Source organism: Meleagris gallopavo, chromosome 10 (assembly GCF_905368555.1).
Source record: "Meleagris gallopavo chromosome 10, MGAL_WU_HG_1.1, whole genome shotgun sequence".
NCBI classification, from domain to species: domain Eukaryota; kingdom Metazoa; phylum Chordata; class Aves; order Galliformes; family Phasianidae; genus Meleagris; species Meleagris gallopavo.
This window is the reverse complement of record NC_139413.1, coordinates 406,206-430,997: the sequence shown is the minus strand read 5'-3', so window position 1 is coordinate 430,997 and position 24,792 is coordinate 406,206. Positions and strand designations below refer to the sequence as shown.

Genomic DNA, 24,792 nt, shown 5'->3' with positions numbered 1-24,792 from the left:
TGGGGGATACCACTGGTTACAGGTCTCCAGCCAGACTCTGCACCACCAACGACGACCCTCTGCACTCTGCCAGTCAGCCAGTTCTCAACCCACCTCACTGTCCACTCGTCTATCCCACACTTCCTCAGCTTTGTTATAAAGATGTCGTGGGAGACAGTATCAAATGCCTTTCTAAAATCAAGGTAGACTGCATCTACCACTCTTCCCCCATCCACCCAGCATGTGACAGCATCATAGAAGGCCACCAAGTTGGTCGAGCACAACCTCCCCTTGGTGAACCCATGCTGACTACTCCTGATAACCTCCTTTTCTCCCAGTTGTCTAGAGATGGTATCCAGCACAAGCTGTTCCATCACCTTTGCAGGGACAGAGGTGAGGCTGACAGGCCTATAATTACCCGGGTCTTCCTTCTTGCCCTTTTTGAAGACCGGAGTGACATTGGCTATCCTCCAGTCTTCAGGGACCTCCCCTGTTGTCCAAGATCTCTCAAAAATGATGGAGAGCGGTTCGGCAATGACCTCCGCCAGCTCCCTCAGCACACGTGGATGCACCCCATCAGGTCCCATGGACTTGTGGACCTTAGTACTGCCTAGGCGCTCACGCATTTCCTCTTTCCTGACTAAAGGGAAGTCTCCCATTCCCCAGACCCTCTCACTAACCTCCAGGGTGTGGGATTCCTGTGGGTGAGCCTTTTCACTGAAGACGGAAGTAAAGAAGGCATTCAGTATCTCTGCCTTCTCAGCATCCCCTGTTACCAGAACCCCCCCCTCACTTAGTAAGGGGCCCACATTCTCTCTAGTTTTCCTTTTGCTGTTAACATACTTGAAGAAGCCTTTTTTATTATCCTTTATCACTGTAGCTAGATTCAATTCCAGATGGGCTTTAGCCTTCCTTGCATCCCTGCAGGGGATGACTATTTCCTATATTCTTCCCAAGTGGTCAGACCCTTTTTCCACATTTCATGGACCTTCTTCTTTCCTTTGAGCTTGCGCATGAGCTCCTTGCTCATCCACACAGGTCTCCTGCCACCTTTTCCCGATTTCTTGCTCACAAGAAATGAAATCCATAGGTGGATGGGTGGACTGGATGATCTTGTAGGTCTTTTCCAACCTTGGTGATTCTGTGATTCTCTGATTTAGATAATTTTGTAAAAATTTACAGAAATAATTTGAAGATTTTTTCATATATGTTTATTTACTTTCTGAATACTTTTACACTGCTTATATAGTTTTTTTACAGCCAGTAGGTGTTTGGTGCTAAATCATTATGTCTGTGGATTTTAGGGTGCTGATGGTACCGATCCTGGAACAGAAACTGAGGAAAGCATGGGAGGCGGTGAAAGCAACCAGAGGGCAGCAGATTCTCAAAACAGTTGTACGGTTAATTCTTGCTTCTTCAAAATCTGTCTGTAAAGGGAAAAACATAACAGTGATTTTGTATGTGTTTAAAATGTTAATTTAATGTAAAACAATGTAACATGAAATGTGGATTATTTTGAAATGGTGTCTTTTAGATATAGTCTACTTTCCTTTGAAAACACAGTAAACTCAGTTTGCTATAGAAGCTGCTGTTGATGTTTTGAAAGATGAACCTCCTCCGTGTGAATTACTGCTTTGAATAATCATTGGTTTGTTTCAGTGCTGGTGTTGACTTAGCTCACACAAATCCTCTTTTAAATGACTTTAAATAATACTGAGCAGTCTCCACTTATGCAAGAGTAAAAAATGCCTGTTTAAATGTGGTAGCAGAATTTGAAGACTTAATATCTTCAACTCAGAAATATGTTGGATGGCATAAATTTAATGCTCTGAATTTCCATATTTTTTAGGTGAAGGAAGTACAAGTGCCGCGGAGTCTACTTTTCCTCATGAAAGTTCTAGAGAACAGCAGCCATCATCTGCCTCAGAGAGACAGGCCCCTCGACCACCACAGTCACCACGCAGACCACCACATCCATTGCCTCCACGATTGACTATTCATGCTCCTCCTCAAGAGCTAGGTCCCCCAGTCCAGGTATAAAATAGTTCAGAAGAACCTTTTTGAAATGTCTTTTTTAACTTAAATTTCTTTTATCTTGAGTCTGAGCGCTCTCTCTGCAAATTGTAAAAGTTGTTCATATCTATTTAACATCCTGAAAATGGAAACTGGGCAAGTTGACTTCACATTTCTCATTCTGCAGATTATGGATGGTGAAGGAATATTGAAAGCAGAAAAGAAGTACTCATCACGAATTTGTATCTTGAAGTGATTATACCAGTGTTATTTATCAATGCAGAAAAAACTCTCTTCTTGAACAGACTGTATCTCAGATTGCTAGGGATTTTTATTAGTCTCTGCCCATACGCAGATTGGGCAGAAGAATGTCCGTATTCATTATCTAAGCTAAAACTTTCACCATCAGTATTTGACTGATGATTATGCTTTGAAATAAGCATAAATTTATTAAATAAAAACATCACAACATAAATTTTGCTGAATAAAAAATGTAATGGCTATGAAATTGTGCTTTACTGTTAACTTGTTCTGAGGACTGTGACCACTATATTTTTGTGTCCGAGTTTTCTGTCCTCAGTAGAAAGTTGGATGAAACAGTAATAATATTTATCCAAGATTTAAATCTGTATGTTTCTCTTTTATAGTTAGACCAGGCAGCAGAGGTGAGATACTGGCTTTCTGCTGCCATAATCTGTTTAAAGATATGATGCTGTATTGGGCAGTGTTGTATACTGAAATATATTTGTTACGCTATTACCAACGTAGCTGCTATTCTTTACTCTGAATAACTCCGTGCTATTAGAATTCTAGAGAAGCATTCACACTATTATTTTTTTTTTCTTTGCTGTAAAGAGAATCCAGATGACTCGAAGACAGTCTGTGGGACGTGGACTTCAGCTAACTCCTGGTATAGGTGGGATGGTAAGTACATGAAAGTCTACTACTGAAGTCCTGTGTTGAGAGGATATTTGTAACTCTTTAGTTTTATTTTGGTGAGCTTTGTTTTGTTTTGTTTTCTTTCAAGAAGTCTAGCTACTGAAGTCAGGAGTTGCATGACTTCTGTAGCCTTGCAGGTAACATCTTAGTGCCGTTAATTTCTGCATTAATGGAAGACAAACTTGAGAAAAGTCCGAGAAAGCAGAAACTCTTCTTAAAGTTGAACTTATTTTGTCCAAGTCAGTTTTAATTACTTACTTTTAGAATCAGTCTTCTACAGTTAATGTATTATTGGAAGAAATAGCTTTCAGTCTCACTAAAGGAGCAAGGCAATTCATGTATGTTCTCTGGAGATGAAGAGAATGCTGTATTTAGGATAAGAGAAGAAGGAAGATGAGATGTCTGGCTTTGTAGGTAATGTAAGAGCAAAGGATACAAATCCATAGAAAACAGATGATTTTATTCATGTTGTGAGGAATCCCATATATTAGGTTATGTTACAACAATCCAAACTAAGACAGGTCATTTCTGTCCATTTATGAATGAGTCACCTCAAGATTTATTTACAAACAGGGAGTCAACAGGGAGATGTGACACTTCAACGTAGTATTCTCATGCAGTAGATGTCATCTGTTAGGGCAATCTGTATAACTAGCTCAGATTCAGACATCTGAAATTACGCATGATTTGTTTTAGAGTTAAGTCTGGTGTTGGTTTTTGGGTTTTTTGCTTAACAGTATGGAAAGAGCAAACCATGTTTTAATTTGACTAGATAGGAACTGGAAATACGTTGTAGGCTTTCAGTTCAGCCTCTTTTTTTTCCAGCAGCAGCACTTCTTTGATGATGAGGACAGAACAGTTCCGAGCACACCAACTCTAGTAGTTCCGCATCGTACAGATGGATTTGCTGAAGCAATTCAGTAAGTAGTAATTTAAAAATAAGAGTAGATTTTTGGTGTCTGCATTTTTTTTTTCTTAGTAGAATGAAAATAAATGAAATGAACTTGTGATTGGAGTGACATGCTAAGTAGTATGACATATATTACATGTACAGTTAAGCAGATATTAAACTCTGTATTGCAAAACTTAGCAACAAATTAGGAAAGAGGTCATCTACATTGTATGGTAGCATAACGACCTAAGAGGGAGGAGATGTGCAAAAAATAAGGATCTTTTATTTGTTCCTTTCAGCCTGTGTTAATATTTTAACAATTAGTAGCAACTGGATAGAGTTGTGATATTTGTGCTACTGACCAGAAAAAGGTTCTCAGTTCTCAGGTTCTAGTTTTGAGATGGTTCTACATGTGTTCAGTTACCCTTGTAAAATTGTGAGGATTAATAGCATTAGTAAGCAAAGAATATTGCATTCAGGATTTGCCTCCAGGTGTAATCCAGATAAGTTTGAGAAACTCATCACTATTGAATTACTAGTACTTCAGCTGTTTTTTTATGGTTATTATTGATTAATTTTGTCACATGTAACTTGTTCTCTTGTCATGTTTAGAAAGTTGGGGTTTTTGTTTGTTTGTTTTTTGGTTTTTTTTGGTCTCCCTGTATTTGGAAAAATCACAGAATTCTTTAAATCTTTATTTTGATAGTTCCCCTCAGGTAGCTGGAGTTCCTCGATTCCGATTTGGACCCCCTGAAGATATGCCACAAACCAGTTCAAGTCACTCTGACCTTGGTCAGCTTGCCTCACAAGGAGGTAAGTCATCTGTACTTCTGTCTACTTTTCCATGGTTGTTTGAGTACGGAAATAATAATAAATAATTCATCCATAGAAAGGCAGTTCTGTTTTGGGTACTTCTCTGTCAGCAGAACAGAGACTAGTGGAAAATGGGAAAGTGTTTCCTTCAAGGTGCTATAGTTCTATTTTTAATATGGTTTTAAAAGTACAGAGCTTCTGTGGGTGAGAAAGACAGCTTCTAAAGTGAAGAAACATAGCTGCAGTTTTATGCAGGATAGATTGACTGCTGGGTTAATGAAGCTTAATTTAAGGAGGATTGAAATACTGAAGGAGTGCCTTCTTTTTTTCTTTTAGTTTTCCTGTTGATAATAGCTTTTCTATAGTAAACTTGTATAATTGTGTGCAGAGCTGAGAGTTGGACTCTACCCCAAATCCAAACTGTATGTGTAAGAGCAGTGTCCAAATGCTCCTTGAGCTCCGGCAGCTTGAGGCCATGCCTGCTGCCCTCTAATGCAGGGTCTTTTCCTAATGCACACCCTGATGCTCCTCTGGCACATCTACATGCTGTTCCCTTAGGTTCTTTTGCTGTCATGAGAGAGCAGAGATAAGAGGGAGCTGCATGCTGCCATGAAGCCTCCTCTTAGCGTCCTAGGTTGAACAAACCTAGGGACCTCAGCTCCTCCACACATCTTGCTCCCGAGACTCATTTCCATCTCCCTGACCTTCCTTTGAATGTCCTCTGGTAGTTTTTATGTCCTTCTTACTTTGTAGCACTCAAACCCACACAGTGCTTGAGGTAAGGCAGTGCCAGGTGGAGCAGAGTGGTCCCTTCCCTCACCCAGCTGGCAGTGCTGGGCCTTATGCACCCAGTGCACACTTGCTGGCTCAGATTCAACTTGTTGCCAGCCATAACCCCCAGATCCCTTTCCATAGGGCTGCTCACCAGCCTCTCGTCCCTCTGTTTGTACGTACAGCCAAGGTTGTCCCATCCTGCACACGGTTGTTAAACTCCATGCAGTTGGTGATTGCCTTCCAGTTTGTCAGAATCTCTCTTCAGACCTGCTCTACCCTCAAAGGAGTCAACACATCCTCTTAAGTTAATATAATATGTGAACTTACTTAATATGCATTTGAGTCCTGCATCCAGATCGTATATGAAGACATTAAAGGGAACTTTTCCTAAGATGGAGTACATCCTACTAGTGACCAGCCATCAGCCTGTTGCAGTTCCATCTGCTATAACCCTTTGATCAGAATCCATCACCCGGTTGTTCACCTGTCATTCTATGTACTTGCCTGGCTGTATGCTGGACACTTTGTCCAGATGGATATAAGTACTAGAAGAAAATAGCAATTAAAAAGAAATTTTCAGGGTATATCCTTTCTTTCTAAGAGAAAACCAGACAATCTGTCTGTATTGTCTTCACTGTTGTCCTGTCTTGGTACCTTCCTCTTGCGTCCTTGTTAGCATGGAACAGTATGCTGTTCTTTGAAGAAAGATCAGTGCAAACTAATAGCATAGAAAAAATGGCTAAAGTGAAGGGAGTGGTAGTATTTTTTTATCAAGTTGTTACCTTTTAGGAAATTTTAACTAGCTACGGCAGTAAGTCAAAACCACTTGCAATAACACATCTCCATATTTAAATTTGTATAATTGGATTTCATCAAGTGTGTAGAGAGAAGCAGCAGCTAAGCTGTTGGGTTTTTTTTGTCTGTTTTTATTGTCACTGCAACATTGTGTGTTGCAGGTTTGGGAATGTATGAAACCCCACTCTTCCTTGCTCATGAGGAAGAATCAGGCGGTCGTAGTGTTCCAACAACACCTTTACAAATAGCAGCACCAGGTAAGCAGCAGGAAATTCACAGGTAAAAGTTTGAAACTTTGACTTTCCAGAAAAGGATTACACAGTCAGGAATATTCCTGTAGCTTTTCCTTGTGCTTAAGATTTCCATAAATTTTACTTAGGAAATTCAAGTTAACTCCATGCTTACTAAGCTGCCTTTCCTGTACAGTTACAGTTTTTACTGAAAGTACATCAGCTGATGCTTCAGAGCATGCTTCTCAGTCTGTTCCAATGGTTACCACATCTACTGGCAATCTGTCCACAACTACAGAGGCTGGAGCAGGTGATGATGGGGATGAAGTTTTTGCAGAGGCAGAATCTGAAGGGTAAGCTGTGATTGTTTGACTTGAAGTCACCTTAGTTTTTTAATGATGTTTCATTCAAATATGCCTGTGATCCACTAAGTTTTGATTTAACCTGTTCTGGTAGGAAGGATGCTCAAGCAAGCTTTGGTGATTTTGCTAAATAATGTTATTTGATCTTTTCATATAAAAGCAAAGCTTTTCATCTGGTAATTTAACATTGCTAATACATGTCACCTTAAAAAAATAAGATATTTCTGTAAATGTTCATAATGTAAGGGGCCCTATGGTAGTCAAATAGAGATGGTAAAGGCCCCAGGTTGAGTGACTGGGGTTTGTAGAATAAAAATAAAGTATTTCTGTTGGCCAGTGAACAAAATGACTTGTACAGTAGTCATTTTGTTAAGCCAGTCCAGAAGGGCAGAAAATTAGTAACTTTTTAAAGAACTTGATAGACAAATGATTTATCTCCTTCCTTGCTATTGCTTTTTTTTTTTTTAATATATAATGATTCCTGTATTTTGTATTGTGAACAAATAAATTATGAATCTAGAAGGGAGGAAGTTATATTTTTATTATACGTTTCGATTTTTAATGGTTGCAAAGTAATAAAAAATACTGTAATTCACAGTTTTTCAAAACTTGCATTTACTAATTACTGGTTTCATCATAAGTAAATGTAATGTTACTGCTGCAACTTAGATGTGCCATACAGGTTTCTTGATGCAGCACCAGCTTGCATTATACAGTCTCTGGCTATATTGTGCTTTTGAGTAGCAGTTGTTACTCAAGAATGGGTTTTCGGATGTTACGATCATGAATTGTTTCCTACCAAATACCCAATTCTTAGTGAATTATATCCACAGAGAAATTAAATGGTTCGCAGAATTATATTTGTAGTTAAGAATAGGCCTTTTGCTTGACAGGAGAGCAAGTCGATAGGTATTTCTCACGTCTTAGGAGTTTTACATGTCTTCTAACAGTTTTTTATAACTGAAGTAAATGTAAACCACATAGCAAGCTGCATTTTAACAAAATTGAGACCTTCTCTGGGAGGTAATTAATGTTATGTATACATTGTATGTTGGGCTACATATCAAAAAAAAATATTTATTTATTTACTTACTTTAAAGCCATATGAATCTCTTATAATTAGGGGCAGAGGGCACAGAAGAAAATTTCTGGGGATAGATATTTGGGTAGAAATCTTTCTGCTCCGTGATGAGGACTTTTTACTTTTTTTTTTTTTTTTTTTCCCCTGAGTTATTTGACACTGAGTACATTTGTATCTCTTCTCATCCCTTGCTCCCTTCCCTTTCTCTTTTAGAATTACTTCAGAAGCTGGCCTAGAAATTGATAGTCAGCAAGAAGAGGAATCTGTTCAAGCATCTGATGAGTCAGATCTTCCTTCTACAAGTCAAGATCCTCCATCTAGTTCCTCTGCAGGTACTGGTTAATTACTGGAAACTGAAGTTGCTTTGCACAATTCCATTGAGTGTGAGAACTTCTTGGAGTTGGATCATGGGCTGCTAATGACTAAAATATACAAAATAAGGCAGCAAGTCTTAGTTAAAATAAGAACATGCTTATATGTTTTTAGTTCTAATGGCAAATCATTTTTACTTGGACCAGAGTAACTAATGTGTCTATGGTAAGTATTCTTCAAAGAGCAAGTTCCTGATACATAGATGATTCCATCGAATGATAATTATGTCAGATTTAAAATAGTTTTCATTCAATTAAATTCTCAGAGAATGATGTTTATCACTGTTCTGTTACCATGTTACCAGATAGTATAGACGATGAACAAAATACCAAACCTACATGTTCTGAGGCTTTTATTTATATCAGAGATTATGTCAATTAAATAGGATGCACCTTCATAGTTTTAAGGTAAATTCAAGAGCATAATGTGTATCAATTCACGTGAATGCCAATGGTGCAAAACTGTACTAAACACAAATATTCTTCCCTGTGCTTCCACTTCTTCACAGACACAAGCAGTAACCAGCTTAAGCTGTTTCGACGTGTAAGGCTTCAGCCACCAACATTAAGAACTGGTGTTCGTGGTCGTCAGTTCAACAGACAGAGGGGTAAGTGTTCAGGGCTTTTGTTCCCTGTCAAACTAGTCTTTAATACTTTGTTCCTTTGGGGACCGCATATGTCCTACTTTCTATGCATATGTTTGCTTGTCAATAATACCACATCCCTGCCCTACTTTTTGATATGTTACCCTAAAAGCTCTAGGTTTTTGTGTATTTGTCCAAGCATTTTTGTAATAAGCAAACGTTTTACGTGGCACTTGGTTCTTACCATTAGAGAGAAGGTCAATGGCAACAGATATTACACTTACAAATTTTAGAGTCTTTAAAGTCTTTAAAAAATATTTCTAGGGCATGCGTTAAAGCCAAAGTTTTTTAGACTTTTAGTGTCAGTATTAAAAAAAAAAAATCCTTAGTCAAATTTTATTCAATTTAGTATTATTTTAACATTCCAGAAGTAGTAGCATTGAAATACATGAAATTTTTCTAAGTGAGGTTGATGACTTTGGATAGATTTTCCTAATCATTTATCACCCTTGCTGTAAAGGGTATAAACCAAAAGGATTATTAACATTATTATTTATTTTTAATTTAATTTAATTTTTAATTTAATTATCAGGTAACTGATATCAAATATGGCAAGAATGCCATATTTGTTCTTTTGCCAAACAGCCTGAGATAGACCGTAGGTCAACACATTCTGTTACTGACAGAAGTATAATGTAGCCATATCAGCAGGCTTTAGGGGAGGAAGGAGGGAGATTGAGTTTTTCCAGAAAGGAAGTGTCTCACTGCAATAGCAATTGCTTACAGGAGGATGAAACATCAGATGCATCAGTGTTTGATTAAATGGCTGAAAAGGATTTCTATTTATGCATTTTTTTCTTTCCCAATACAGGTGTAACTCATGCAATGGGAGGCAGAGGAGGCCTGAACAGAGGCAATATTAGTTAAATGATCTGTAATTACAGCTGTGTATACAAATGTGCCAGTTTGCCTGTGGTTGGTTTAGTGTAATAAATGCAAAAAGCAGCATTTTATACTTAGATTTGTGTGCACACATTTCAATGTCTTTATTAATAAAATTAGACAAACTGTCAAAATTCAAATGGTATCTTTTCTAAAAAGTCCTCTGCTCTGCATCACTTTTCAGGACAGTTATACCAGTCTTTAGACACAGTCTTTCCCGTGAGAGCGGTTACAGGTCTTGCTATTCTTTTGCCCACATCCAAACTGTAGTACCGATCTGAAATGAATAAACATCAGAATTAAATTTTATAAGCTACAGAAAGAATCTTGAAATTAAAGCCTGCCTTTTAATTTTAGTAAGTTTTCATTCCACATCTATACAAGGATTTGAAAGGCTATAAAAATCCATTTTTAGCCTCAGCTTTCTGACATGTAGATCATTGTTTAGCTAAATTTAATTGCCATAATACCACTAATAATTAAGTCTGTCACAAGAATAAGGAATACAGAAGGAGCTGGCACTACTAGAACACAGAAATAGTTTTAAGAATTTAGAAACCAAACAAACTAGAAACAAAACAGTCCTGCACCAGTTGTAAAAGTGGTCCCTGAGTGTGAATTACGTTAAAGTTATCAAATTATTTTGGCAGAAACTTATTTTAGTATTCTCCTGTATTTGGATATGTGTCTAATACTTCTAATTTTTTTTTTTTTTTTTCACTGAATAACCAAGAAAATTTCAAGAAATGTTTTTTCTGATCCTGGCTGAAGGAGGAAGATCATCTTAAACTGGAAGTAGAAGTAATTATTTCCTGGGAAATAAATGGTTCACGTTGCCAGTGAATAATCTATCAATATGTAATGGTCCAAGGATTTTGATATATAATTGTTCATTTAAGTGTCAATATTGTTAGGACAATTTTTATAAATACTAGGACAATGCATTCTACAAATGTATAGTTTGAATTATTGTACCTCATTGCTACTAGCTGTTCTGTAACTCGATTTTTGAATAGAAATATCTCTCAATTACAGGCAACATTTTATTTCTCAGGGCTTCTCAGTAGTGCTTGCTCAAAATTAGTGATGCAGAATCACAAGTTGTAACTTTGTGCTTTAGAATGCTCAGAAGCTTCTTTCTTGCCTACTCATTCGTTCCTTGGTGTTAGCTTTAACTTACTGTAAGAGAAGGCATAATAATCATAGCCATCTGGTTTATTGTAGTTGGGTACTGAGATCGTCGAATGAACTACTTTGGGGAGCCCTCTCCAGTAGGCAGTCACTTTGATTTCCTTGCGCAAAACTCCTGCAAGCAAAAGAAAAGTTAGGAAGTGTCAGAGTGTGTCTGCCAAAAGCTATCATTTACTTGTATTTTCTAGAGCAAACAAGAATGATTAGATTGAGAAAAAATTGAAGTATTACGTTAGGAAATAAATGGAACAGTGTTACATTTCAGAAACTACAAAGATTACAACGGTTGTATTAAAAAAAAATGAATAAACATAAGTTACCAGATTGGTATGGATTGATTCTGACAGTCTGAATAACTGTTGGCATTCCTACTGCACGTTGAAAGCGTCTCCTTATTACAAGTCTTGGGACAAAAGCTGGGTATCTTATGGTAATGCGTGCTTTCCGTTGGCACTTCCTGGCTGGTTCTTGCCTATATACATACTGTTGCATGTTGCCATCTAAAACAGACGTTGGTTTAATATGTTTAGAAAAAGAAAAAAAAAAAAACATCTTGATAACAGTAGTTATCAAGTATATAACAGTATTTTTGTAATGGGCAGGAAAACAGTATCACTTTGATACGCCTACAGCTAATGCTGTTGCAACTTGCAGCTTTTTATATTCATTCCTACATTCTAATGTAAAAGCCTTGCTCTCTAAATCCAACATACACTTCTAGATGTAGTAATAACTCCTGCAGCTTCATCAGCATTACTGTAGTAAGTACAGTTCCAAGGGAAATACTTTGCCATCATACCTATTTATCAAGACCAGGATAAAACCATCTCTTTGGGGTAGGTAATGGGAAGGCTAGCGTTCAGAAAAGGACTTGTATTTAATTATCCTAAGCTTTCTTTTGTTCCCAAAACAATTCTTCTGTTGCCATACATTGTTCATACACAGTAAGGAAATAATGCTCATTTGAAACAGGATAAATAGTTAAGAATGAAAGAACTGAGGTAAATTTCCATGCATTTTTTCTGAACTAAAAAGATTGTTTAACCCTTTCCTTTGATTAATTTGAGGCTGATTTTTTTTTTTTTCCATCAGATAGAACTTATCTTTATGTTTGTCTTCTGAGATGTAATCTCATGCAATCTGATACATTTTGAAAAGCACTTAAAAATTTGTAGAACTTAGAGATGTTTAAAGCCTCAGGCTGTGTTTTGACTAGCAAGTGTACTCTGATATTCACTTAGGTATCTGTTTTTGAAAGAGATATATCTATCAGTCAGTAACTGTTGTATTCCTTACTAATGCAATTCAAGTATATTTTGATCATTTGTGAACATCTGAAATATGAGACTTACCTCTTTTGATAAAATAAACAGATTCTGGTCTGCCATTGTAACTTGCCACTGGGAGGGCTGCCCTTATTTTCCCACTTAGCCCTGCAAATCCATTTGTGAGAGGTTTGGGATAGCCTATATCCATTACACCGTTAGTGAAACGCCAATATAGAGGACCCTAGTGATTTAAGCAAAATATGAACTTCATAGGAAATTCATTAATGGTAACTGGGCTTCAATGCAGATATTAAAAGTAATTGTAATGCTAGCATTTTGAGAACCACCTTGTTATCCTTATACTTAGGAGCTGCTAAAAACAAACAACTACAATGGTAATTTAGCAGTGCCTGTAAGTAGGGGGAGGATGTTTCAGAAATTATCTGGAACAATGATTACTAAACAGAACAGTTTGCTTTCTAATTGCATAACATTCTTAATTAGATACTCATCTATCATTCCCTAAGGATGGGGAAAGTATTGGGAGCAAACTGTGGTCATCTTTGGGCAAAGGAAAGATTCAATAGAATAACTGCATTTTAAAGGTTTTGGGAGGGGGGGACAGGAGTTTTGGAAATCATGATCATACCGATAGACAGATACTTGATCAGTAAGCAATTACAGGAAGAAAGCACAGAATTTGGCATTCTGAGAAGCACAGTGCCAAGGCAGAGGCAGTGGAACATGGGAAAGGTTTCACTTCAACTACTTAATTTCACATGTGAAAATGCTGAATGTTCTACAAAATGAGCAACGTAGCCTTGGAGCGCAAGGTTGCAGTGAACAGCCACATTATGTATCAGAGCTGTGCTTCCAAGCCTCCCTACTTTTCCCACCTTGATGAAGAAAGTCTTGCCATCACAGTTGCATCTGGAGAAGACGGCATCGATGGGGGATGGGATGCCCCAGCCCACACTGATCCGCTGGGGACTGGTTGTTGGTGGGGTCCTGCCATTCAGCAGCCAGTAGTAGTGACCTGCAGGGGGGAGGAGTCATGGCCTGCACCGTGAAACACGTGTCCAGACAGTGATGCAGCGAGAAAAGCTTGGGAAGGAGGGGAAGGTATCCGCTGCACCTCCTGCCCCTCAGCAACAGTGAGGCCAATGGAGGGCCTGCGTACCTCTGAAGATGGCCAGGGTTCCATTGGGCAGGGCAACCATGCTATCCGCTGGCTTCCCACTGCACAGGTCCTTCTCGTTGGCCATCCCCACTGCAAAACAGCATGTCTCGGGATGGTTGGTTCTTTTAACAAAAAGTACATTGCCTCCCCACCACCTGAAGCAGCGCTACCACAGTTAAGTGTAATTTTTTTGTCTGTAGGGCCAAGTTCAGGGCTCTCTTTGGGCCATGTTCAGGATATATTCTTGAAAAGTTTAACTCTTGTGTTTTCCTCCTAGGAACGTAAGACCAGCTCTTTACACAACTACATGCAGTTATTGTCATTTGTTGTTTACCTCAGTACCTCTAATTCAGAAAAAGGTCTATAGGTGCTTCACGTGCTGCGTCTCATGTTCAATTCCTTCATGCTTACAGATGTTTCCCTAACAAATCTCCATCCTTCATTCTTAGGAGTGCATTTACATTTATTTCAGCTAAATGTAAAGGAAGGGTATCTTTTCAATAAAAATCCCAAGTATTTTCATTCAAAAGAAATAGATATAGAAATATATATATCAGTGGATCTAAAAGTGCCCAAGAGCTTCTGCACTGTATGTTACTATGGTACATAGTGAGGACATCAAAAAAGTTATAGCAAAAATGCACAAAGAACAAAAATAAGAAAAAGCTGTCTTATTTTACTTGTGTGACTATGTTACCCAACTATGTTACTATACTACTACTATTACTACTACTACTACACCACTACTTGGGTAGTGACTATGTTACTACCCAAGTTAGGTAGATTCAGCCTGTTTCCTGACCTGTATTTTGCTAAGACTTAGAAATTTATCTTAGTTTTCCTTTACATCTTTTTTGTTTGTTTGTTTCCATCTTCCACAGTAATTTATAGCAAATATTTTTCAGCAGGACCAAAATAAGAGCACAAAATAAATTCATGTTCTGAAGTACATGAGGAATTTCAGTAACTACGCAACTGAAAAATTAAGTACTACCTAGAATTCGGGATGCTGACATGGTCTAATTAGAAAATACTTGCACATCCTTTACTCAAGTTTTGCTGTGCTCTCTCGTTTTGTACACTTACTTTCTGTTCCTCCAGATAAGACTGGCAAGTCTGCAATTTGTATTAAAGGCTTGTTTATCTCGGGCTCTTCTACTGGCATGGTTTCAGGGCTGGGTGGAGAAGGCTCATCATGTGTGTCAGTAATCTCCTGGAAACGTATAGCTGGCTTGGATGTCCCTCTAGGAACAAGAAACATTTCTTCTATTGTGTCTTTTTTATCTGTTGTTGTTCTACCTCTGATCACTGTAGTTTCTTCTTTCTTGTCAAGGCTAGGGGACTTTTCAGGGGCATCTTCTGTTTCTTTTTCAGTAGTATAGCTTGTTTCCTTGGCAAGGGTGGTCATCTCTTCTTCACCAGCTGTTGTCTCTTTAGAGGGAATGATGCACTCAGCAACTGCTGGTACAGCCCATGTAGTTTCCATAGTTGTGTCTCTTTTAGTTGTTGTAACAATCGCCCTGGGTTTAGAAGTTGAATCTGTTTTGGCAGTTGTTGGCAGCGTAGTGGGCTTGTGTATAATGCTTGTAGCTGCTGATGTTGTTACAGTTATGGCTCCCGCAGCTTGTTCTCTGTTAGCTGTAGATGGTGAAGTCTCTTTTGGTGTGGGAGTTTTGTCTTGTGTAGCTGGGGTTGCTTCTCCTTCCGTAGCTGTTGTTGCAGCCTTTTTGTATGTAGTAGTTGCTTCTAATTCAGCTGTTGTACTAACAGCTTGATTGGGTGCAGGGGTTGTATCTGGAATAGTTACAGTAGTTGTGTCTCTTCTACCTTTCAAAATGTCTTTAAGCACAGTAGTTTTGTCTTTCTTCGGTGTTGTTACTTCCTTTTTCTCTGTAGTTGTTTCTTTTTTAGTTGAGGACTTCATGGTTACAGGGGTCATAAGAGGCTTAGTTGTTGTTCTGTCACTTTTATCAGTTATACTTACTAGTTTGCTATATATAGTAGTTGTGCCTTGTTTAACATTTGTGGGTGCAGGTGTAGAAGGTTCAACTTCAGGAACGATGGGAGAATCAGACAAGGATATTAGAGCATCTGTGGCCTTAGGCATTATTTCTTTCTCTTTGGGGATTGTTGGCACCTTTGTGGCACTAGCAGTTTTCTCCTCCGCTTTGGGTGTGGTGGGAGAATCAACCTTGGTTGTTGGTGCTTCTGTGGCTTTAGGGGTTGTCTCCTCAGCTTTAGGGGTTGTTGGTGCTTCTGTGGCTTCAGGGGGTTTCTGTTCAGATTTAGGTGCTGTTGGTCTCTCTGTGCCTTTAGGGGTTGTCCCTTTACTTTTAGGGGTCGTTGGAGGATCTGTGGCCTCAGACATTGGCTCCTCGGTTTTCGAGGTCGGTACCTCCGTGGTAACAGGGGTTGTCTCCACAACTTTAGGGGTTGTAGTCTTTTTGGCTTTGAGGGTTGTCTCTCTGGCTTTGGGAGTCGTTGAGGCCACTGTGGCTGCAAGGGTTGTCTCCTTGACTTTGTGAGTTGATGGTGTCTCAGTGGCTTCAGGAGTTATCTCTTTGGCTTTAGGAGTTGGTGTCTCAATGGGTTCAGGAGTTGACACTTCGACTTTTGAAGTTGCTGGGGCCTCTGTGCATGCAGAAGTCATCCCTTCAGCTTTTGGGGTAGCCACAGCTTCTGTGGCTGCAGGGGTTGTGTCTTCGGCTTTGGGTATTGTTGGGAACTCTGTGGCTGCAAGGGTTGTCTCCTTGACTTTGGGTGTTGTTGGGGCCTCTGCAGCTTCAGGGGTTGTCTCTTTGGCTTTTGCAGTAGTTGTAGCATCTCTGGCTTCAGGGGTTGTCTCTTCAGCTTTGGGTGTTGTTGGTGCCTCAGTGGCTTCAGGGGTTGTCTCTTCTTTTTCTTTGGGGGTTGTTGGTGCCTCAGTGGCTTCAGGTGTTGTGACCTCAGCTTTCGGTGTTGTTGGTGCCCCAGTGGCTTCAGGGGTTGTCTCTTCAGCTTTGTGTGTTGTTGGTGCCTCAGTGGTTTCAGGGGTTGTCTCTTCAGCTTTGGGGGTTGTTGGTGCCTCAGTGGCTTCAGGGGTTGTCTCTTCTTCAGCTTTGGGGGTTGTTGGTGCCTCAGTGGCTTCAGGAGTTGTCTCTTCAGCTTTGGGTGTTGTTGGTGCCTCAGTAGCTATAGGGGTTGTCTCTTCTTCTTTGGGTGTTGTTGGTGCCTCGGTGACTTCAGGGGTTGTCTCTTCTTCAGCTTTGGGTGTTGTCATTGCCTCGGTGGCTTCAGGGGTTGTCTCTTCAGCTTTGGGTGTTGTTGGTGCCTCGGTGACTTCAGGGGTTGTCTCTTCTTCAGCTTTAGGGGTTTTTGGTGCCTCAGTGGCTTCAGGGGTTTTCTCTTCTTCTTTGGGGGTTGTCGGTGCTTCAGTGCTTTCAGGGGTTTTCTCTTCAGCTTTGGGGGTTGTTGGTGCCTCAGTGGCTTCAGGGGTTGTCTCTTCAGCTTTAGGGGTTGTTGGTGCCTCAGTGGCTTCAGGAGTTGTCTCTTCTTCAGCTTTGGGTGTTGTTTGTACCTCTGTGGCTTCAGCTTTAGGTGTTGTTGGTGCCTCAGTGGCTTCAGGGGTTGTCTCTTCTTCAGCTTTGGGGGCTGTTGGTGCCTCAGTGGTTTCAGGGGTTCTCTCTTCTTCTTTGGGGTTGTTGGTGCCTCAGTAGCTATAGGGGTTGTCTCTTCTTCTTCTTTGGGTGTTGTTGGTGCCTCGGTGGCGTCAGGGGTTGTCTTTTCTTCATTGGGTGTTGTTGGTGCCTCAGTGGCTACAGGTGTTGTGACCTCAGCTTTGGGGGTTGTTGGTGCCTCGGTGGCTTCAGGGGTTGTCTCTTCTTCAGCTTTGGGTGTTGTTGGTGCCTCAGTGACTTCAGGGGTTGTCTCTTCTTCAGCTTTGGGTGTTGTTGGTGCCTCGGTGGCTTCAGGGGTTGTCTCTTCTTCTTTGGGTGTTGTTGGTGCCTCGGTGGCTTCAGGGGTCGTCTCTTCAGCTTTGGGTGTTGTTGGTGCCTCGGTGACTTCAGGGGTTGTCTCTTCAGCTTTGGGTGTTGTTGGTGCCTCAGTGGCTTCAGGGGTTGTCTCTTCATCTTTGGGTGTTGTTGGTGCCTCGCTGACTTCAGGGGTTGTCTCTTCTTCTTTGGGTGTTGTTGGTGCCTCAGTGGCTTCAGGGGTTGTCTCTTCTTCAGCTTTGGGGGTTGTTGGTGCCTCGGTGGCTTCAGGGGTTGTCTCTTCAGCTTTGGGGGTTGTTGGTGCCTCGGTGGCTTCAGGGGTTGTCTCTTCAGCTTTGGGTGTTGTTGGTGCCTCGGTGACTTCAGGGGTTGTCTCTTCAGCTTTGGGTGTTGTTGGTGCCTCAGTGGCTTCAGGGGTTGTCTCTTCTTCTTTGGGTGTTGTTGGTGCCTCGCTGACTTCAGGGGTTGTCTCTTCTTCTTTGGGTGTTGTTGGTGCCTCAGTGGCTTCAGGGGTTGTCTCTTCAGCTTTGGGGGTTGTTGGTGCCTCAGTGGCTTCAGGGGTTGTCTCTTCTTCAGCTTTGGGTGTTGTTGGTGCCTCGATGACTTCAGGGGTTGTCTCTTCTTCTTTGGGTGTTGTTGGTGCCTCGGTGGCTTCAGGGGTTGTCTCTTCTTCTTTGGGTGTTGTTGGTGCCTCTGTGACTTCAGGGGTCGTCTCTTCAGCTTTGGGGGTTGTTGGTGCCTCGGTGGCTTCAGGGGTTGTCTCTTCAGCTTTGGGGGTTGTTGGTGCCTCTGTGGCTTCAGGGGTTGTCTCTTCAGCTTTGGGGGTTGTTGGTGCCTCGGTGGCTTCAGGGGTTGTCTCTTCAGCTTTGGGGGTTGTTGGTGCCTCAGTGGCTTCAGGGGTTGTCTCTTCTTCTTCTTTGGGGGTTGTTGGTGCCTCGGTGACTTCAGGGGTTGTCTCTTCTTCTTTGGGTGTTGTTGGTGCCTCAGTGGCTTCAGGGGTTGTCTCTTCAGCTTTCGGTGTTGTTGGTGCCTCGGTGGCTTCAGGGGTTGTCTCTTCAGCTTTGGGTGTTGTTGGTGCCTCGGTGGCTTCAGGGGTTGTCTCTTCAGCTTTGGGGGTTGTTGGTGCCTCGGTGGCTTCAGGGGTTGTCGCTCCAGCTTTGGGGGTTGTTGGTGCCTCAGTGGCTTCAGGGGTTGTCTCTTCTTCTTCTTTGGGGGTTGTTGGTGCCTCGGTGACTTCAGGGGTTGTCTCTTCTTCTTTGGGGGTTGTTGGTGCCTCAGTGGCTTCAGGGGTTGTCTCTTCTTCTTCTTTGGGTGTTGTTGGTGCCTCGGTGGCGTCAGGGGTTGTCTCTTCTTCTTTGGGTGTTGTTGGTGCCTCGGTGGCTTCAGGGGTTGTCTCTTCTTCTTCTTTGGGTGTTGTTGGTGCCTCAGTGGCTTCAGGGGTTGTCTCTTCTTCTTTGGGTGTTGTTGGTGCCTCGGTGGCTTCAGGGGTTGTCTCTTCAGCTTTGGGTGTTGTTGGTGCCTCAGTAGCTATAGGGGTTGTCTCTTCAGCTTTGGGTGTTGTTGGTGCCTCAGTGGCTTCAGGGATTGTCTCTTCTTCAGCTTTGGGTGTTGTTGGTCCTTCTGTCGCTTCAGGAGTTGTCTCTTCATCTTTTGGGGTTGTTTGGGCCTCAGTGGTTGGAGGGGTTGTGTCTTCATCCTTGGGAGTTTTTGGTGCCTCTGTGGCTTCAGGGATTGTTTCTTCAGCCTTTTGGGTGGTAGTTGTTGGTTTTGTGGTAATAATTGTGGTAGCTGGTAAAGTAGGTTTTAGAGTAAATGGTTTAGTAGTAATTGCTTCGGTTGAGGCTGTTGTATCAGGCTGTTTTGTAGTTGGTGGAGGACTGGTCGCATTGCTGGTATCTGTAAGAGGAAAAATATATTATGGCATAGGAATTGCAATGCATGCACATTTTCTTATTTTTTTACTGCACTGGTAAGAAATAGCTGCTTGTCTTGTGAATAGCAATAGTACATTGTTTTCAGAGCTTTTGTAGAAAACAAATCAACCTATCATTGTGAAGCAGAATTCACCAAGCGTTGGATTGTTCACCCATTAATAGGGAATGTGAGCTGGGTGTAGACCGTTGTGAGACAGGTTAGTTTTACCCTACTGATGATGTGTTGTTGTGTTAGTAGTCCTGAAAAAGAAAGAAAAAAAAAAAAGCTTTCTGTGTAAAACTGTACTTAATTTGTGTTACGGTTGTTGAAACCTCCATTGTTTTTTGCCAATTTATAAACATACATGGAAACCTATGTTAGATTTGATAAATACCTATTTCAACAATTCAAAAGATACATTCATAGACTCATAAACATACATTCTTTAAAAGAGCTAAACTAACCTGGACTCTGAATTTTTTTGTATGCTTGGGACTTTGCAGCAGCTAGGTTTTAACTAGTTGATTAACTCAGGCATGTCCAATCATGCCTTAGTCATGTAACCACTTTTTGGCCATCCACACACTTGTGAACAACTATTTTCAAGAATGAAGCATAGGAAGATTAAAATTTTATCAAAAATCTCTGATGAACAGTTCCAGAACTCAATATGAATTGCAACCACTGTCACTGAACCAGACTGATGCATTGGTTTCACAAAAATCAGGTCACGTATTCCACTAGTTTTATGCTTTTGTTACTCTCTTTTTTATATGTTTTATTGAAAAAAAATTATAAAAAAATATAATAAGCTTTGTTACTTATATACATTAACTATATTATATATTGTATGAGGGCTGCTCTGAAAGTAATGCCTGCTATTTTATTTTATTTTCCCACAACATCATAGGTGGATGTTGATGGAATGGCATTAGAGGTCGAACCTTCTCACCAAGATTCCATTACATTTTGCTGCCATGCAACAGACGGCAGCAGAGGGGTAATCTGACAGAACGGCGTCAGGCATGGAAGTACATATGAAGAAGCCAAGTGGTGGAACTGAATTTTTCAATGTGGAAAAAACTGTTGTTCATTGACATTTGCTGAACATTCATGGAGACCAATCAGGGGATGTGAGCACAGTGAGGGGTGGGTGGTGAATTTCAGCAGTGGGTCACTTCCACTGGTGCAGATTGTTACAAGTGCAGCATGCACGTCTTGTTCATCACTGCTGAAAATTCTTAGCCAACAGTGGTGACAGTGCTGAAGAGCATTTTGTAGCTGAAAATTTGCTCTATTAAATAGTGTTATGCTCTCTGTATTGGTTGTAGTTTCCAAGGAAGTAATCAGAAGGCATTACTTTCAGAGCAACCTCCATAAATGCAGCCCTATACAATTCCTCTTCATTCAGTGCTGCCCAGGAAAGCCGAAAGATTGGACATCCATGGATTAACCCATAGTGACTCTGAATTCAATAGGAGAGATTTGAAATTGGTGTTTATATGTGAAGCCATATAGTGTTTCTATCTTTTTTCATGGAAGGGGACCCACCTTATAAAATACAGTTCTTTTAAAAGGACACTTCACTATCAGTTCCTTTGATTTATTCTTTTTGTACTTAACTATAATAAGGCCTGCACCTGTGTCCTAGACCTGATGGAGAAAGCTACAGAAACAGGAGGAAAAGGAACTTTCTGAGTACAGAAAGTAGTAACATCTCCTGTGCTGTGTCTTTGGTGTTTTTCGTCTGATGTGCATGTGCAGCTTTAAGACTCTACTTTTATAGGTAGCTACACAAACCTGGGTCAAATTATCAATATAGATAGATTCAGGAGAAAATAACAAAAAAATGTTTCTGCATTTTAATCTTTTGATCTCTTACTGGGATCTCTGTGATGTTTTGCCATTCAGTTGCTTTCACAGTTTTGTTGTGGAGTTCTTTTTGTTTGATTGATTTTTATTTTTTTTTTAAATTCTTGCTGTCTGCCATTACAACCAAATTGACACTTGGTTCTTGAAAATCTGAAAAAATCAAGAGCAGCATTATGTGACTTTGGACCTCATTGTTTTGAACAAATCCCCTAAAAAAGGTATTTCAAGATCTGAGCTGCTGCTGACAGTCTCTCAGCAGGTTGGAAGCACTGAGGACTTTACAGAATGAGAAATAATCCCTACTGAGGCAGTGCAGTGTGAGCAGAGCATTACAGAATAGGATTTCATGCTACCCAATATGTCTGAAATACCAACAGTCAAGTAGAGTCCTGTTGTCTACTTTTCCTTAATTTTGTTCCATTTGACCTTCTAGATTGACTTTGCAACAGGAAATTGCCACAACAAAAGGGTAAATAGTCAAAACTGAAAAACAAATGAAGGGTTAAGCTATTGGCCAGTATTGACTTATAGCCTTGTTTCATTGTCATTACTTCAAGATTTCAAGTTCAAAGGGATCTCCCAAGTTAGCATTAATAATGCTGGAGTAGAGTATCAAAGAACGCAGGAACACAGCATGTTTTCCATTCAGAAGAAAATAAGTTACATGTGTTTTCTGAAGCTGCAGGATGCCTGACTTGACTAAAGCTAAGGAAATCAGTTAGGAAGTTTTTCTGTCCTGGTTCTGCCAGATCTTCACTGTCCCAGAATACAGCACCCTTCCTGTTCCTGCAGTGGATATTGTCCAAAACTGACAATGGTGTGTTTTCTTATTGAAGATACGTGTGGAAATCAAATAGGGGCACAGGAGATGTCACCACACCCCAACATGTCTTAAGCAAACTCTGCAAAGTCAGTAGAGTCTTTCTTGAAGCGTAGGTGAGGTAATTAATTTATACTCTGAGTGGTTCCAAGGATGGTAATGTCTCGCATCACTTTTCTATTTCCAGAGCAGGAAAACAGTCTCTAATGTCCCTTCATATAACACCCACCGTGTTTCATTCATATCCTTTCCTACCTTTCTCTGGCTTCTTTTCTTCATCTGTAGATGACCTTTTAGACGTCGATTTGTTTGGGGGAGGAATCTTGGGCACTGGCTTTTCTGTGTGTACTGAAAGAAATGACACAATCTCTTGTTGTAAGAAGGTGGTACTGTGGTACACAACTTCAATGATACTTTTCCATATCCATTTTTTTAAAGAATATTTATTGTACATGGGATTTTTTGGGGGTATAGATTGTGGATAATAAAAATAACAAAGTCTGTGTGGTTCACTTTATATGGCAGCCCAAGGCATCTAAATTTAAATATTTATAGGGAAAACATTGTGATAAAGAAATTTCTTACATTCTTTACAGTGTTCATCATAGTCTGGGCAGCATTTTCCATATCGTTTACAGTCTATGTCACAGTCGCACTCTCTTCCTCTTTGGTAGACTTCAAAGCAACGTCCTTTGCAGGAGACTGCTACATAAGGCAGAACAAACAACAGAGTTAATATTTTTGTGTAGCTCATATGTGACACTGGGACCTTTCTACAGTGACTTAAGCTGATTTAAAGACCAGCTTCCTACGTGATTATTCTGGTCTGACCCAGAATTTGATTGTGTGATTAATTCCAATGAGTTTTGGATCAGGCCATGTAACCAGAACTGTGCTTTGCTTAGGATCTGTGGCAGAATTAAAACGTAACCAGGGAGTTCACTTTAGATAGGTCCCATTAGAGAAGACTTGACAGAACCAGAGATGACTGAGGCTGTCAGGGACCTCTGAAGGTCACGTCGTCGCCTGCTCTAGCAGGGCCACCAGAGCTGGGCACCCTGAACCATATCAAGGTGGTTTTGGAGATCTCCAAGGAGGAGACTCCACAGCCTCTTTGGGGAATGTGTGCTGTTTCCCTGATCACATAGCAGTTGTTTCAAGAATGATGGTTAAAATCAGTACGAAAATAATTCTGGGACACGTTTTCAAAAAGGATTTGTATCAGGCAAATCCTCTGCATCAACAGTGCTTTGTCTACCAAAGCATTTCTAACAAAGAATAGGGTCTACATACATTATCATTGACTGCACTAGTTGTCAGTGTGCAAGCACTGTATCTTAGTTGTTGGTTTACTGTATTGGAATACATTAGACCTAAAGTGGATATTTTGGGGGTGGGGGGGTTGTTTGTTTGTTTGTTTAGGATGCTTAGCATCTCATAGAATGGAGCTAAGAATTAACCATCACTTGGTATTTCCAAAATTATCATATGATCTATTGCATAAAACTGTATTTTACAATTAAGTAATTATCTAGCAAAGTTAGGATTGCTGCATAGGCAGGATTGGAACAGCTTTAGACCAGCAGTGGAATGCTCTCCTGATGCCAGTGGATTAATACCACGTGCCTAAGCAAAAATTGTTTTTATTTTTTAAAGAATGATCATTTTAGGTAATGCTGTTTCTGCATTTAAAATAGTTAGCCTGTAGTACTAGATTTAAGACCTTAAATCTTTGTCTCACACCTGTAGTCTTACTGGAATTATACTGTGGTGTAACTATGGTTATCTAAAGCCCTGCTATTTTTGACATATGGGTAACGCATAAGAATATAATTTGAGAACTTCTCTAACAGAAGAAGTTTGAAGCATCTGTATTTTTTTATGCCATACAGTCATAAATTTCACACAAACTAATACATGTCCATTCATCTTATCCGTCACACTTCAGCCACAGAATTCCACTCAGATTCTGTCAGGACTCCCTCTGACTTTGGCTCAGACCCCACAGACTCCATTCCTCTTCAATTGGGGTGGGACTGCCACAAAAATTTTCTCTGGGAGATCCTGAAACTTTCCTTCTTACCTGAACTTATTTTTAATTTTTTTTTTTTTAATATTACAGACAAACAAATACATTACAAGTGCACAAAGAAGGAGATAACAAGCAATAGGGAAAATCCCTCTTTTGCTCTGTTCTTCCAAAAAGCAAACCCCTTTTCTTGGTGACAACCTGCAGCTGCAAAATTTTCATTGAATGGGCTGTGAGAGGTTATCACCAAGTTTTTGAGGGGGAGAATTATACACAGATGAGAGGAGCACAAGGATGAGTAAACCGAAAGAAGAGTCTAAGCATTCAGAGGACATAGGCTGGCGCAAGCAGGAGAAGCCTTTGCTGATAGGAGCTGGCTGTGTTTGGGAACTTACCCCCTGTGCAGACTTTGTTGAAGTCAGGGCAGCACTCCTTGTAGTGTTGGCAGCTATAATCACAGTGGCAGACATGCTCTCTAGAATACCCTTCCCCACATCTCCCTGTACAGCTCCATAAATCTAAAATCACACAACACCAGTGTAAACATTGCCAAACTGAAGTGGTATGTGAGGAAACTAAATGGCAAAGCAGGAAGATTTCCCTAAGGAATGCCATTTCTGTACTCAGAGCCATTTGGAAGTCCTTCCATCCATTTGGAAGTCCTGCAGATCAGAGCTGATCCCTGGGCCGGCCTGTGGGCAGGCAGCAGAGATGGGCTCTGTCTGGGCTGGTTTGTCCTGTTTCTCCTAAAAAAGCAGTGAGTCCTGAGGAC

At 40.5% G+C, this 24,792-nt stretch overlaps 2 protein-coding genes across 4 annotated transcripts in view; one reads left to right on the top strand and one right to left on the bottom strand.

Moving 5' to 3' along the window:
• Nucleotides 1-9,909, top strand: part of TPR (translocated promoter region, nuclear basket protein) — a 45,153-nt gene extending 35,244 nt beyond the window's left edge. For 2 of the 3 annotated variants that reach the window (XM_010715532.4, XM_010715529.4), the window contains exons 42-51: nt 1,284-1,374; nt 1,829-2,013; nt 2,848-2,916; nt 3,757-3,851; nt 4,530-4,636; nt 6,367-6,462; nt 6,632-6,788; nt 8,092-8,210; nt 8,759-8,857; nt 9,705-9,909. In XM_010715532.4, the coding sequence (XP_010713834.2) occupies nt 1,284-1,374; nt 1,829-2,013; nt 2,848-2,916; nt 3,757-3,851; nt 4,530-4,636; nt 6,367-6,462; nt 6,632-6,788; nt 8,092-8,210; nt 8,759-8,857; nt 9,705-9,760 (1,074 nt within the window). In that variant the 3' untranslated portion in view covers nt 9,761-9,909. The remainder of the gene's footprint in view (nt 1-1,283; nt 1,375-1,828; nt 2,014-2,847; nt 2,917-3,756; nt 3,852-4,529; nt 4,637-6,366; nt 6,463-6,631; nt 6,789-8,091; nt 8,211-8,758; nt 8,858-9,704) is intronic. The other variant, XM_010715531.4, reaches the window with a different exon arrangement.
• Nucleotides 9,842-19,300, bottom strand: PRG4 (proteoglycan 4; the record flags this gene model as incomplete). Its single annotated transcript, XM_085231792.1, has 6 exons — nt 9,842-11,466; nt 12,319-12,475; nt 13,131-13,270; nt 13,415-13,504; nt 14,501-17,054; nt 17,153-19,300. Coding segments are annotated over 6 exons (5,298 nt in total), but the record flags the coding sequence as incomplete, so codon positions are not given.
• Nucleotides 19,301-24,792: the final 5,492 nt, after the last annotated feature.